The sequence below is a fragment of the Podarcis pityusensis genome, assembly GCF_964106645.2.
Source record: "Podarcis pityusensis genome assembly, chromosome: 7".
Taxonomy (NCBI): Eukaryota; Metazoa; Chordata; class Lepidosauria; order Squamata; family Lacertidae; genus Podarcis; species Podarcis pityusensis.
The window spans coordinates 43926773-43943442 of NC_138031.1; the positions used below are offsets into that span (position 1 = coordinate 43926773).

General features: G+C 42.9%; 1 protein-coding gene across 7 annotated transcripts in view; it reads left to right on the forward strand.

The window, feature by feature from the left end:
• LOC308481769 (uncharacterized protein) overlaps positions 1-16670 on the forward strand; it is a 145789-nt gene that overhangs the window by 97436 nt on the left and 31683 nt on the right. The window contains exons 3-8 of one of the 7 annotated variants that reach the window (XR_013988856.1): positions 694-794; positions 1225-1292; positions 1945-2046; positions 5440-5597; positions 8048-8177; positions 9804-9819. The exons of 1 other annotated variant lie outside the window; for it this stretch is intronic. Coding sequence is in view for 1 of the 6 variants with exons in the window: in XM_081014482.1 (XP_080870608.1) it covers positions 694-794; positions 1225-1292; positions 1945-2046; positions 3998-4048 (322 nt within the window). In the remaining 5 variants the exon portion in view is untranslated. Of the gene's footprint in view, positions 1-693; positions 795-1224; positions 1293-1944; positions 2047-3997; positions 4346-5439; positions 5598-8047; positions 8178-9803; positions 9820-16670 lie in introns of those variants that run through there. 5 more of the 7 variants (XR_013988852.1, XR_013988857.1, XR_013988853.1 and 2 more) reach the window with 5 other exon arrangements.

Sequence of the window (16670 nt, forward strand, 5' to 3'; positions counted from 1 at the left end):
ACCTATTCACATAAATGTGCCAGCCTCTTCACAAGACAAATTCTTTACTGGTGGCTGTTTCCTTCATTTTAATTTTCCAAACTTATATATCCATTCAGAAAGTGGAAGAAGAAAATTGATTTAGCAGTAAGGTCATGGATAGTTGTTCAGGTGCCAAATGCATTCATATGGTGCACACAAGATGCAACATATTTAACACAGTTTACTGTGTTTATCCCTGGTTGATATTTCATTCTCCAAATAGCAATACAAGTAAACCACACAAAGGAACCATAATCCAGATAATATTGTTCCAAACATTGTTGCAGAAGCAGTAGATACTAGCCTGAGAAATGTGGGATGGTCATGTTTCATTCCCCCTGATACAAAGACCCAAACGGTCCATGCCACTCAGTGAAATACAGAGGAATAAACAAAACAAAACATGTAACTTCCAATGCTATTTTTCTTTTTAAAAACAGGTGCCAGAACTCACCATGAATGCCTTCCTTGTTCTCTTATAATGGCAATGGTGCCCACCTGAGTGGGGCCAGAACTGAGTTCCGGTGAGTTCCAGCCAAAAAAAGAGCCCTGGTAAGTTCCAGGATGAAAGGTTGAGCACTGCGGGTTCTGTCCTTGCACAAGAAGCACAAGAATCATTACCCATTCCCCAGAAGATGAAAGATGCTCACCCTCCATTTTCTCGTGTTACAGAAGCAGCACAAAAGCAGGAAGTACAGCTCGCTCCTGCTTCCTCTTTCAGCACTTGCAACATGAAGAAAGCATTCAGAGTTGTATGCTCAAAGCAGCCATAGGTAAGCAACTCCTATGCTTTGAGATTTTCTTTATTCAAACAAGCTCAGAACTCAGAACAAGAAAATAGCAAAAGCAATTCCATTGCAACAGTTTTAAGACTGAAGCAGGAAGAAAATGTAGTGGGTGGGTGGGTGGGTGTGTTATACACACACACACACACACACACACACACATTAAAAAAAATACATTGTACAATTTCATCTTGCTTCAGTCATAATTAGCCTTACAAGGTCTTTTATGCAAAATCTCCAATTTCAGTGGTGCAGAACTCAAGGGCCACATTCCTTTCTGGGCAACCTTCCAGGGGCCACAATCCAGTAGTGGTTGAGGCCAGAGGCAAAAATGGACAAAGCATTCAATATGAATTTCCCCTTTGTACTGAAGGCAAATTTCTTCATGCCCTAACATCCATCTCTATCCTCAATCCAGGTGAGCAAGAAGCATTATCTGAGTTTGAACCAAGCAACAGCACCCAAGGAGAGTGCAAATCAGGGCTGGTGAGTGGTTTGAGTTGGGAAGATGTAGCCTGGAGTGAATCCCAAGAGCACAGAGAGGCCTGGAGACCTGCATTTGATCCCTGATCTATACAAATCTTGAACAAGATACCAGAAGTTAAAGAATCGGTGGTCATCACCCCCCCCATGAGATCCTTTCATGCATTGAATTTAAACTGCATTGCAATTTAACTGGCACCCTGACATTATAATCCCTCTTTAGAGCAAAACAAACAACAAAAACCTTGTTTGAGCTTCTCAGAGACAACAGGAAAAACACAGGCTTAGGGTTAGGGTTCTGCTGAGGAAAGCATCCTGTTAATGGCTTCCCACTAGGAGGATGGTCTCGCTAGCAAAAGCATTTTTAGTTTATCTCCCCATCTCCCAGCAGCCCTTTCGACCCTTGAAAATCTGTCTTTAAGGATTGGGAGACCCTCCTGAATAGGATGAGACGTAGTGTAGGGGAAAGGGGCCAAACCACCAGAAATGTCCCCCTACCCTCCAACGTGTACTCCAATTGGAGATCCCAGTTTCCTCAATTAATGAAAGAAGTCCTTCCATTTCTGGAGGGCTAATTAGGATCCAAGGCACAAGTATCTAACATGGTTCTGAGAGCTTTGGAGATGATCTGTGAACCTTACTTTCCATCCCACAGTGTACCAGAACCAGAAGTCGGAAGAGCAGAATGAACGCCACTGATGTTTTCCTTTCACTCACTGAAGCATCCATTTTACAGTCTTTGAACACTGGTGAAGAGGTTGAATACTCTTCATCTATTATTACTTCATGTGTTAATCAACTATGCACAACACTTCTGGTCTGAAAATATGCTGTTTACAATAAATATGCTGAAGCTGATACAATCCATTAGAAAAGAGGCATGTGGCAGGAAAAAAAATGATAAAGCTGACACACATACTAAGAAACAATCAAACACACATACAAACACACAAACATACATTCCTGGCCTTCAGGAGTTATGCCAGGATGAATCCATCATTGTTTTCTTCACCTAATGTGCCATCTGGCTGGTTTTGAATTAGGTGTTAGCCACTAGGATATTTCCTTCTGAATTCATGGCAAGCAAATTGCTTTCAGAGTGGCTTGTGTGGTTTAATCCATAAATCATTCAAATCATATATATATATATATATATATATATATGGCAGCTGAATCAATCATACAAATTCAGGAGAGGACGAAAAGTCAGCTCTACCTACAACCTTTTATAACACCTGGGCCAATCAAAGTGGCTTCAGCTAGCAGAAGATTCAGCATCAGGTGATTCTCCCTCAGGAGTGTGTTCCAAGGACAGAGTGCCAACACTGAGAAGGACTTCACCATCTGCTTCAGTTCTGAAGTCTGGGGTGAGGACATAGAAGAAGACCTCTAGTAAAGATCTTAATTAAGTTAGGTTAATACAGGAGGGGACTCAGATCCCAAAGGTGGGTGTAGGGGATCTCAGGCCTGGGACCCAAATGTGGCCCTTCAGGCATTTCTGTCTGTCCCTCAGTGCTCTTCCCAGGCCACACCCCTTTCCCCCAGCTGTGCTCCAGGCAGTCCTTGAGCATTTTTTGCTGGAATGTGTCCTTGAATTGTGACAATGCCTCTTACTTGCCTGAATGTATGTGTGTTGAAGTATCTGTTTTTTGCATGAGCGGAATGCAGCCTTCTGTACATACAGTTGCAACTGTTGTTCAGCCCCCGTTTCCCCCTGGCCTCGCCCACCACTTGCATTCTGCCCCCTAGAAGGTTGCGCTTTGTATTGCACTGGATAGATATCCAGCTATTCCAAAAGTGGTTCATTATGCTCCCTGTGATCAACCCCAGTCAAGCAGCAGGAACTGGAGTTTCTGAGAAGTCTCTAAAGAAAGTCATACATACAATATACAACAAATGAGTTACTACTACAGTATGGACAACTGTGACCATTCTCTTTCTGTCCAGGAGATGACAGAACTTGTCACCTGCCTTAACTAGTGAAAGGTGCTTTGCATTATGAAAGACAAAAGCCTCCAAAGAAGTAAGAGTATCCCAAAGTTGCAAACCTGATCCATTTAGGAGGGGTGGATCCAGAAAAAGCTGAAGACCACCCATTCAGACGAATGGAATTCATTGTAGCAACATACAATTCTGCTTGCCTGAGGTAATAATCTACTCTCTTCTCTCCCCATGCCAGGGGCACCAACTCCTAGAAGCACAGCTCTTTTGCACCCAATAATTTTTGGGAGACAGCCCCCCCCCCCATGTTCTGAACAATCAAGGATGGAGTAAGCTGAGTGTGGAGAGGAAGCAAGAGAAAAGCAGCCCTGGCCAGGGGTGGCGGTTTGGGGAGCGCAAGAGACGAGGAGCCACCAGCCATTGAAGCTGTGCTGCCGCTGCATTTGGCTCCGCCCTCTGGCTCCTCCTGATGTCCTGACATCACACACATGTCATTGCCGCCACCCCACCCCACAATCTTTGATGCAAGTTGGCTCTTCTACCTCATGCACTGTCCCGGGTAAAGCCCTGTAGTGGTAGTGGAAGTCCTTGCATGGGTTTCCACTGGCAGGGCACATTACTTGAATCCTGCCCTAAATCTCCATTATGCCTGGGCTTAACTTATGTTTATTGGCCCTCATCACATCATATCCAGGCAATAAATTAGCACTGCCTTACCTGACTTTGATGAAAAGGAAAAATAGAGTTTATCATCTGTGTATTGATAGATGACTCCTCACTCAAATCTCTGGATGACCCCACTCAACTATTTCATGTAAATATTAAACAAAGCAGAGCCCTGGAACACACATGTGCCATAACTGGCACGGGGCAGACTCATAGTTCTCTTCTAAAACAGCTGCTGAGATTGGAGAGGAACCTCTGGAATATGGTGATCCTAACGCTCATCCCTGGCATGTCTATAAGGACCCCATGAATTATGGAACTGAAGCTGCTGGTGTCTTGCTGTGTGTCCTTTTCTTCTTTCCTTGCTTTCCTTTGCAGGCTTTGCACAGCTATTGCATCTCAGATATCTAAGTCAATTATTGTCACTTGCCCTTTTTTGTGTAGTTGACGCCGATAAATTAAATTTTATGATTATTTCTATGTGTGCCATTGGAAACCTTGTCTATGCATTTTATACAGTGGAAACCTTGTGTATGCACTTTATACATATAGTTATGAACTTAATTCATTCCAGAGGTCCATTCTTAATCTGAAACTGTTCTTAACTAGAGGTGTGCTTTCGCTAATGGGGCCTCTTGCTGCCACTGCACCACCAGCACACAATTTCCGTTCTCATCCTGGGGCAAAGTTCTCAATTCGAGGTAAGTCTCCCAGGTCAGCGGAGTTTGTAACCTGAAGAGTTTGTAACCTGAGGCATTACCACCTCAGCGTAACCTGAGGAGGTACCACTGTAAAATGTTCATTCATAACGCTTATCACTAAAGTTACCTCAAAAGCAGCAGAGGTTTGTGGCACCTAGAGTCCAACAAAGTTTACTTTATGCCACAAGCCTCTTTCTCATTTTTTGTGTGTGTGTGTTTTGCTGCTACAGCTTAAAATGGATTAACAACTTCTCTTGAAGTTGTTACTTGTAGAGTTAAATTGCTTTAAGAGTGTTAACTTTAATTTATCATTCCAAAGGTGAGATTAAGCCTGTTTATTAAAGGATTACACAATATAAAAGCTTTTTTGTGGGATTGTAGGTTGCAAAAGGCCATTAGGATTGTGACTGTGTAGGTGGTCTACAATTATATGGTATTCAGACACGACTAGCTGTCGGAAGAAGAGCTGCTACAGCTGTCTGGCTCCTACCAGGAGCATAAAGCTGCAACAGCCAATACCTTAAAAATAAGCATGTTGTCCCAAATAGGCTTAACCATAATCACCTGTGGGAGACTATTTGATATGCAATGCTTACATGAAATGGAATCCCATCATTGAGTACTCCAAGGGTTAAGAAGACCCAATTGCTATAAAGTTTTTAAAACTTAAATGTCACTCTTTATACACTCACAACTGTATTAGCTTTATCAGCTACTCCAATAAAGAGGAAGTGGTTAGACAATTACATCCACATTTTAGAAGAACCTGGCCAAGGTATACAACTTTTTAAAAACAAAAAACACCTCTTTCTTTCTTTTTCCTCTTCACTTTGTGTTTCCAGGAAAAGCAGGATGTGTATTATAAGAGGCATCAGTTATTCTATCTTCTCTTTCTGTTGGCAACTGAATATTAGAGTGGAGCAATTGTCACTTTTTGGAGGAGCCCAGGGTAACCGAACCATCTGCTTCTAATGGCTAGACACAATGGGATCCCTAAAATGTGAGCAGACTATTAATAAACTTATAAGAATAAGTTAATGAAGTGTAAAAACTTACTAATGGCAAAATGATAGAGATCTTTTGCTACAGAAGCATAAAAACGGGGGAGGGGTGCACTCAGTCTATTGGCTTCAAGCCTAATTATGTGAGAAAACTTTCAATTACGTGAGAATTATGTGAGAAAAGTCCAGGGAATTTGGCTTCAACATTTACTGATCCAGGAATCTTTCATGCCATATAATATATACTCAAGTCATACATCTGTAAACATACATGTATGAGATGCATGTATGATGTAGCATCCATTACACTGTGCTTGTGGCACACACAGGAAAAGGGACAAGCCCCCTGCCCTACAGAATCCCCCAGTTGCCAAATGCATGAGGTAGTTCCAGATTATATAGCATTTAAGAGCAAATGTACCTTCACACTCTCTGCATACTGGGGTCATTCCGGAAGTGATGGAGATGGTGCATCACCAAGAGACAAATGACAAGAGAATATTTTTCCTTTGTTCAGTGAAGTGGTAAAATTACTTGGATAATACTGAACAGGGCCAAAGTTCCGTTGGGAAAATCTCTGTATTTAAAAGAACTGGAAACCACTACCATAATTCACCAGAGGTGCTAAGTTGTTAAACTTCAAAACTTTCTTTGAAGTGCCCATAAAACAATGCATGCTTCTAGCTTCCTATAAAATGGCGCAAACTGGACAATCTTTGTAAGAATGAAATCATTTAAAAGGGCACAGAAATGACACTTTGTATTGTGGCTGTTTCAAAGTTCCGCCCTGAGGTAAGTAAGTACACAGCAAAGTCATTTCCCTGCCTTCTGTCACATGAATGCACTTAGGCAAGGATTATGATCCAGGTCTCCAACAAAACGTAGACATGAGTTACAGTTCTAATGTACAGTCAATCATTCATACAGCAGAGCGCTGCAATGCAATCACCTTTCACCATTAAGAAAAACAATTGCAAAGTGATCAGTTAGCATAAAAAAATAAATGACTTATGTCACCTATTTTTTAAAGAATCATGCTATTGTTCTCCCAATTTAGTTGCTTTAGTTGTTCAATCTATGAATTTTTTGTGATTTTCTTCTGTGCTATAAAACTTGACATCCTACAGCTCCTAGTAAACAAAAAGGCCCCTAGCAAACATAAAATGAATGAACTGTTTAAATAAATGTTCAAATCTGGGGGAATGAAACTGGATATGGTTTGTCATCAGGCTCCAAATGGATTTCAGAATGGGAACACTACAAAACTTTAGCTAGTAGCACTAATGCTTTAATGAAACACACACACAACCAATAAGAATAATTTCAATTTCCCTGTGGCTGGTTTTGTTTTGTTGTTTTTTTAAAAAATTCTTGCCTATAGTAACTTCCGTGTTTGCAATAATTCAAAATTCTAGCATGTCCTCATTCAATATGATAGATTGGTTTTGCCATCATCCAAATTCAATGAGACAGGAAAACATCACCATTGTACTTTGCTTAATCCTGGGTTTGCAAGACCTATAACTCAGACCTTCTGGCCCCACTTTGTCCCAGTAGGGAAGGGAGAACCTTTTTGCACATAAGGATTGCATTCTTTTCTGGGCAACTTTCAGGGTGGTGGGCACATGCCAGTGTTGGCCAGGGCCAGAGACAAAAGCAGGCAGAGCAACAAATGTAAATTTTACCTTTGTACAGTAGGCAGAGGTGTATTATTAAGAATGGAGTGTGAGAGGTGGGGATGCTGAATTTTGGTGTCGCACAAGGTGTCAACTGAAATTTGAGAGCCCAAGGTCCATCGTGGCAGTTGTCTACTTTATACACAGCCTCATACCTCTCCACACTCCATCTAGACAAACAAGAGGCACTCTCAGATTTCAAGGACCCATTCCAGCAAGACAAAAACAGGGCCAGGGATAGGTGTGGCCCAGGGAGAGTTTCAAAGGCCAGATGCAGAGGCTTGGAGGGCCACATATAAGGTTTCCCATCCCTGTAGTAATTGTTTAATTATTTCCTGGTGCTGTGCACACATGCAGTCGTGCGCTAGTAGAACACTCATAAGTTGATGCCTGTACTTACACTGGTACCGCTTGCAGAGTTGACTCTACTTTTCTCCTCGGCAAGTCATAAATTCCAGGAAAAGATGCAGTACTATTTCCTATGTGAGCAGGGGCTGCCGAAAGCTGCTATTGTGGATGCTTATCATCCAGAAAATAGGAATGTGCAATAATGAAGTCGTACATTCTCCTTTTAGATTTACGAAGCTAACATCACACACAATCACTACTCTTCTTTTTCTAAATAAAATGATGGAGAGGTCCGTTTGTACTTGCATAGAATTTCCCAGATCCATTCCCCATCATTTTTAAGAGCTGGGGACAGCTGTGAATTGACAGAATTCGCCTTCTATTATAAGTAATTCAATATGTCTCTAATGTTTTACGTATGACAGCCTATCTTCAGTACTTCTCATTGAGGTGACACATCTGATGACGAAAAGCAGGGAGGCAAAAGCGCAGAGACTTGGCTGAACTTCACATATCAGCTTCTCTGAAAACATCAGTTCAAAGATGCTTCATTAAGTGAGTTAATTCATATAACATTGATTCACTTGTCGATATAGCCTAGCTAGGGAGTATTATTCTTTCTGAAGCTGCCTCCAAAGAATCTGCCTGACTTTGACGCTTTAGATGGTGGCAGGTGGGACATTTTCAATAATGTACATTGTTCAAACGTAGTTTCTAATGTCAGTGCATGTGTCTATTCAAACTGAGGATAAGGTGGCCTCCACATCAACTGGACATTTTTACAGTGCTTACTGTGAAGTAGTTTTGTAAATTGCCTAGGCCACATCTATAGGCTGGTTCAGTCTTCATGGACACTTGTGGACCTGCAAGGTCCAGCATGGGCAAAAGCACCTTATATGTGTGGTTGGATTATCGAAACCAGAAATCCCAAAAGTACAATGTAATACATAAGTAAACTCCAAAATCAAATGTCCAATCTCTAGCCTCAGAATATATGGCAAGTAAACATAATTAATTTTGGGAGGTGGGAAGAAAATTATTATTGTTGTTGTTGTTGTTGTTGTTGTTGTTGTTATTATTATATTGTTTGTACCCCACCCGTCAGGCTGGGTTTCCAGCAAAATCTAAAAAATAATAAAATGTCAGACATTAAAAACTTCCCTGAACAAGTCATTTCTCATTGTCTGTGATACGAATTGTTTTCCCCTTGCATTCCCCTCCCCACTCAGAAATTAAATATGCAATTAGTAGCTGTCATTAACACCATAAATACAGAGGACCAACATGATTATACTGCAGTAATGTCTGTAATTTTGTTCAATAGACCTTCCTCTCTCTTTTTGAAGTGAAGGAACTGTGTTCACCATGTGATTCCCTTAATAAAGGATTTATGGGGAGGTGGCTTAGCTGCAAATTATGAAAAACCTACACCTGCAGCATTAGCATGCCAGCTCTCTATCCTCCTGGCAAAGAGAAGTGGGTGCAAGCTCAGAGAGCTTTCATTCACATTATTCTTGAAACACAGAATGGTTCTGTAAAATGCTCCATATTTGCCATTGGCCTGACAGAGGCATTGGCTGTTTTTTTCTCTACAGCCCTCCTAGGTCTTTTGGTACATAAGCTGCATGTGGCTGTGCCAGTTGCTAAGCCAGTTGTGGTGCTTTTGTGCTTTGCTTTGCTTTGCTCTGTGTGTATGTGTGTGTGACTAGCCACGCTACTTAGCATTACAAAACGAATGCCTTTTGTGCCAAAGTTGAAGGAAGAGATATGCAGGATTCAGGCAATGTGATGCACATTTGAAAATGGATTTCTGGAGCAAAAGCCTTGCAACGATGCTCAGCCCCGCCCCTTTCGCAGACACCTGCCCCCGCCAACAAAAGCCTCTATTACTACCTTCATTGTGCCGGTAATAAAGAACTCAAGCAACCATACCCTTCAGGGCTGGACTTCTCATCACTTCTCTTGAACTCAGCCTTAGCATTCAGCCATGGCATGTGAAGTTAATTACTCTGGGCACTGGGGCTCTAAACAGAAGAATGACCCTATTTGCAGCTCCATGTAATGTGTGCCATGCTACAGTGAACTCTTTCACTGCCTACACACTGCACACTCAGTGACTCTGAATGGAGCAATAATTCTGGCACTCTAGAGGAAACCTTGACTGTCATCTAATTTTCACAGGGACACTTGTCTTCCCGGGTATCCATTCAATGGATGCTGCTGACACCACTCCATATTCAGTCACTGTCACCCTTCCAGCTCAAAAAGCATCAGCATTCAGAGGTTGCGACTTTCAAGAAATGCATTCTCCCAGCAGCTTGCAAGCATGACTCGGCGACTCCAGCCCCCAGTGCAGCAGGCTAGAGTCAGGAAATATTTGACACCTCACTGGTGCTTGAACACAACAATCCAGAGTCTGTCAAGGCTTTCCCAGAGAGTCACCATTCTGACAAATCAGCACAGCATGCTACATGCACAACCAATTCCTCCTTGGTGCTATAAGTTGTGTGGCATGGAAGCTGTCCCTCCATATGGCGAGACATACATCTGGAGCAACCTTCATGCAGAGAAGCTACCACATACAGAAGAAGTCAATCGTGGTGTCCACCTCTTTTGCTTTTCTCCAAGCAACTGAGATTCTTCATGGTTTTAGCACTTTATCTCCTATGTTCTCTTCCTCACCATGGAACTCTGAAGGTTTGTTTCAAGTAAAAGAAAGGTAAAAGTAAAGGACCCCTGGACAGTTAAGTCCAGACAAAAGCGACTATGGGGTTGCGGCGCTCATCTCGCTTTCCGACTGAGGGAGCCGGCATTTGTTCACAGACAATTTTCCAGGTCATGTGGCCAGCATGACTAAACCACTTCTAGCACAACAAAACACCATGATGAAAACCAGAGCGCACGGAAACGCCGTTTACCTTCCTACCGCAGCGGTGCCTATTTATCTACTTGCACTGGTGTGCTTTCAAACTGCTAGGTTAGCAGAAGCTGGGACAGAGCAATGAGAGCTCACCCTGCCACAGGGATTCAAACCGCCAACCTTCCAGTCGGCAAACCCAAGAGGCTCAGTGGTTTAAACCACAGCGCCACACACGTCCCTACATTTCAAGTAACACATGCTTATTTGAATAAGGTGGGATAGGACAGCTGTACTAGTTCTTAGTCAGTTAAGGGGTGTTTTGCACACTGTAGCCGTATGTATGCACACCATGTGACCCCCCCCAAAAAAATTAGAAATGTCTATGGATGGCTACCTCATGAGAAGAGAAGACTCTCTGGAAAAAACTCTGATGTTGGGTAAGATTGAGGGCACAAGGAGAAGGGGACGGTAGAGGACGAGATGGTTGGACAGTGTTATAGAAGCTATCAACTTGAATTTGATGTAACTCCACGAGGCAGTGGAAGACAGGAGTGCCTGGTGTTCTCTGGTCCATGGGGTCACAAAGAGTCGGACACGACTAATCAACTAAACAACAATGGATGTTTAAGCTAGGCCTCCACTGCAGAATATTCAGCCCATTGGATTACTATGGTTTATTGTACCACCTTCAACAGTACAACTGTGCTGAAAGAGCAGCACTGGTAGCCCTGAACAACTTAGGACCAGGTTACCTCAGGAGAAACACTCTTAATAGTGGTAGATGCTCCTGAGATTCATAGCATGTCTACAAAAATCATGACATTCGGTCTGGCGCCACCTGCCTTTTGGACTGTATTCCCACTGAACATCCAGCAGGCACCTATGCTATTTGCATTCAGGCAGCTGATCCACCTATTTGTGGTGTATTGAGTTAATTTAGTGATTTGTGATGTGTTTTATACTAGTTCTGTCATGGTTTTGTTTTATTTTTTGTTCATGATGATCTTGCGCTATTTACAGCCATGATAACCCCCCCCCCCTTTAACGCTGGTCTTAATTAAAATTAAATAAATAAAATTAAATAAAGTTTAGGAAATAAAATTTTTATCCGGTTAATTCCATCTCAGTGAAGGTTGTTGTTGAGTGAGACATGAGACAATCACACACACACACATGCATAGCATTTTTCTGAAGCTTTCACAGCTCTGAAAAGTAACTGTCAATTTCTCTGAAAAACACCATCACAGAGAAAGCCCTACATTTTTTTGAAAGCTCTCAGAGCTACTTGTTTCCCCACACACTCTTTAAGCAAAAAATTGTGAGGCTCAAAACAAACAACCATGAAGGTGACTCTTGTAGAAAAGTCCAGTAGGTGAGATCTGCAATACTTTGGCTTGAAAGGACAGTTTAATGCAATAAACTTTCAACTCACCCAGACTAAACACCAAATTTACCTGATACCATTGGCTAAGCTCCTGGCATGTTTATGCATAGTCAAATTTAGTCAATATGAAACATGGGATTAGGGGCTATAGATACTATTTAGCATTTCAGAAAGGAAAAAAAACCTTCAAGACTTGCAAGCAAAAGTGCCATTGGTTATATCACTGCCCCACCTCATCATCATCATCATCATTTATTTATACCCCGCCCATCTGGCTGGGTTTCCTCAGCCACTCTGGGCGGCTTCCAACAAAATATTTAAAATATGATAAAACATCAGACATTTAAAACTTCCCTAAACAGGGCTGCCTTCAGATGTCTTCTAAAAGTCAGATAGTTGTTTATTTCCTTGACATCTGGTGGGAGGCCGTTCCACAGGGCGGGCGCCACAACCGAGAAGGCCCTCTGCCTGGTTCCCTGTAACCTCACTTCTCGCAGTGAGGGAACCGCCAGAAGGCCCTCGGAGCTGGACAATGGGGGTGGAGATGCTCCTTCAGGTATACTGGGTCGAGACCATTTAGGGCTTTAAAAGTCAGTACCAACACTTTGAATTGTTCTCGGAAATGTACTGGGAGCCAGTGTAGGTCTTTCAAGACTGGTGTTATGTGGTCTTGGCGGCTGCTCCCAGTCACCAGTCTAGCTGCTGCATTCTGGATTAGTTATAGTTTCTTGGTCACCTTCAAAGGTAGCCCCATGTAGAGCACATTGCAGTAGTCCAAGCGGGAGATAACCAGAGCATGTACCACTCTTGTGAGACAGTCTGCGGACAGCTGGGTCTCAGCCTGCGTACCAGATGGAACCTCCATGGCAACTGACCTGTGCCTCCATGAACAGCTGTGAGTCCAGAATGACTCCCAGGCTGCGCACCTGGTCCTTCAGGGGCACAGTTACCCCATTCAGGACCAGGGAGTCCTCCACCCCCACCCACCCCCTGTCCCCCCAAAACAGTACTTCTGTCTTGTCAGGATTCAACCTCAATCTGTTTTCTGCCATCCCTCCTCCAACCGCCTCCAGACCCTCACACAGGACCTTCACTGCCTTCACTGGTTCCTATTTAAAAGATAGGTAGAGCTGGGTATCATCCACATACTGGTGAACACCTAGCCCAAACCCCCTGATGATTTCTCCCAGCGGCTTCATATAGATGTTAGAAAGCATGGGGGAGAGGACGGAACCCTGAGGTACCCCACAAGTGAGAGCCCAGGGGTCTAAACACTCATCCCCCAACACCACTTTCTGGACACGGCCCAGGAGGAAGGAGCAAAACCACTGTATAACAGTGCCCCCAGCTCCTCTAGACGGTCCAGAAGGATGTCATGGTCGATGTTATCAAAGGCTGCTGAGAGATCCAACAGAACTAGGAAACAGCTTTCAGCTTTGTCCCTAGTCCACTGGAGATCATTGACCAGCGCAACCAAGGCAGTTTCAGTCCCATGATGAGGCCTGAATCCCAACTGCAAGGGATCCAAATGGTCCGCATGCTCTAGGCATGCTTGGAGTTCTTCAGCAACCACCCACTTAATCACCTTGCCCAAGAATGGAAGATTTGAGACTGGGCGATAGTTGGCCATATTGGCCAGGTCTAAAGATGGGGTTTTTTTAAAAAAAAAAAAAAGCGGTTTAATAACCACCTCTTTCAGTGGGTCTGGGAAGGCTCCCTCACAGAGGGAAGCATTCACCACCCCACAGAGCCCATTGCCCAGACCTTCCTGGCTTGCTTGTATTAGCCAGGATGGGCAAGGATCAAGGAGAGAGGTGGATGGCTTCACTCATCCAAGCAGCCTGTCCATATCCTTGGAGGTAACAGACTGGAATTGATTCCATGCAACTCAACTAGAGAGGACTCTGGCACTCTCCCGCCCCAGTCCTGCTCCCATGGTGGAGTCTACTTCCTTCTGAATCTGAGCGACTTTATTTGCAAAAAAAACTTTGCAAAATCGTTGCAGGAGATCTTGGGGTGTTTACCAGGCCCCAATGGCAAAGATGGTTCCATTAAATTGCAAACCACCTGAAAGAGTCTCCTGCTGCTATTTTCTGCAGATGCAATAGAGGCGGTGAAGAAAGTCCTCTTCACCGTCGCTATCGCCACTTGGTAGGCTCAACGTTGAGCTCTAACCTGTGTCTGATAACCTCAGACCACTGAGTAGGAGAGCTGAAAATAATGCCAATATATTTTACATCTGAAAACCAATGTGGTTTCAGATAGTACATGGATGGAAGAGTCTAAAAAGCCCAGGACACAAATTTTCTTGGCCCTCTAGTGGCTATGGTGGCTCATTTACCTGAGGTAATGTATTTAGCATTAACTCTGGAAGTATATACAGTGGTACCTTGGTTTCGAACATAATCCATTCCAGAAGACTATTCGAGTTCTGAAACATTTGAAAACCTAAAACTCAATAGCCCAACAGCTAGGCCTCAGGATCTTGCACTCAGTGGAAGCCGCGTGGCATGTTCAACTTCCGAGGCATGTTTGAAAACCGAAGCATTTTACTTCTGGGTTTACGGTGTTCGAAAACTGTGTTCTCCCAATGTCTAAAATTTGGTGGTATGTCGCTTGGCCAGATGAGACCCTTGGAATAACCTTCCAAGGGATGCCCAACTAACTCCACCCCTATTAGTTTTTGCCATATGGTCAAGACATGACTCTTCTGGAGGGTCTTTGCAGATTGGGCAACCTGATTGTTGGAGGCTTCACTTTCCTTATCTCTCTCTCTTTCCATGTGTACTGTTTCTGTTGGGTTTTAAACTTTGGTTTGATTAGGTTTTGCACTTTCTTTTCAGTTGATCATTTTTCTGACATTTTATATTTCTTTTACATTTTTATTTGTTGCCTTAGATTTCTTCGTTGAAAAGTTAAATCACATTTAAGTAAATAAGTAATAAATGGATAAAATTATAGTTATTTCACTAGATGTGTTAGGGGGAATGTGTTACTTTTTTCCAAGTACTGCATCTTCAGTGCCCAAAGAATGTGATATTCTCAAATGGATCCTGTTATGCATAAAACAAAGGTGCATAGATTACACACACAAAGAGATGAAATAGAAAGACTCTTAGTGATTAGTTTATTACTAAGAGAAAAACCCTTCATTTCCCCAACAGGGGACCACTTTTGGTGCATTTTCACATTTCGCATTTTCATACAGGTCTTCCAGCTGTCTACCCTTGGTGGCACTTGCAGCTGAGCCAATCCAGGGCTGATGTTGCCTTGTAAAAGTTCCATCCATGCCTTTAGCAAGCTGGTGAAGGTATAAAGGGCATGAAAAGTGAGCTGCAGAGGGATCAAAAGGGAAAACTTTTCAAATTATAAATGATCTGCAGTTCTGAGGTGTTCATTATTCTGAGATTCTACTCCAGCTCAATTGATGTCAATGGAGCCCCATCAATCTAAATTGTGGGCGGCCTATGTGGAGTGCAATGACACTCATTTAAATTAACTTTGACACCTCATATTGGAGTTTACATGGTAGAACTCAATTTTTCCTCATTAAATCAAATCTAATAAAATGTGTTTTCTCCACTACAATAAATCAAATCATTTGCTTTAGCCATTTCATGCTTTTAATAATCCTATTATTAATATGTCGCTATTTGGAAAATACAAATGTGTTCAGGACATTTACATCAATTATTTTACCTTCTCACTGATCAGCAAAATTTTGAGTGAATGTCATCCCAGGGGATATAATTATATAGCAAATCATTCCCGGCACATTCATATGAAGTATTTGAAAACTGCTCAATAACCTGTGAAATTTAATTCAACTTATTTCACGGTTTACATGACAAGCTCACTGGATCTTTAAATCTGCAAAAGTTTGAGACAAGCCAGGAAGGTCAGCTTTTAAAGAAAACAGAGTTCCCACTGGAAGCTTCAATACCAATTAGTGAAAATCAAAGTTTCCCCTATTCACTATCGTTGCTGCAGATACAGTAAATTGGTAGTGGGCCAATTCTGACAATGACCCCTACCATGCACCTTGGGCCTCATTTCAGTTGCCTTCACACTGCTTGGCTACATCCCAGCTCTTTACCCCACAGAAGAGAAAATTCACTCAAGACAGGAAATGCCCAACACAGTTATCCTACTATGCACAGTCAAAGCGACATGAGAGAAGAGGAGGAGGAGGAGGAGGAGGAGGAGGAGGAGGAGGAGGAGTTTGGACTTGATATTCTGCCTTTCACTTCCCTTAAGGAGTCTCAAAGCAGCTAACAATCTCCTTTCCCTTCCTCCCCCACAACAAACACTCTATGAGGTGAGTGAGGCTGAGAGACTTCAGAGAAGTGTGACTAGCCCAAGGTCCCCCAGCAGCTGCATGTGGAGGAGCGGAGACACGAACCCAGTTCACCAGATTACGAGTCTACCGCTCTTAACCACTACACCATGCTGGCAAACCAGAGAAATGAGGGTAGAGCTTCTCAAGGGAAGATGCAGAGATTCCATTTTTAACAGAAGAACATAAAAATAGCTTACTGCATTAGGCCAGCAGCCATCTAGTCCAACATCCTGTTCTCACAGCAGAGGCGGTTTTAGGTAAACGCAACAGGTGTAGTCCCACTGGGTGCCGTGCTGCAGGTGGTGCCAAAACAATGCTGCAGAATGGAGCAAGAGGCAGAGAGGGGCACCAAATTTTATCATTGTACAGAGCACTGCTGAAATTTGAGAGCCCAAAAATCCACCACTGCTCACAGTGACTAACCAGATGCCTGTGGGAAACCCACAAGCAGGATTCAAAAGTTGA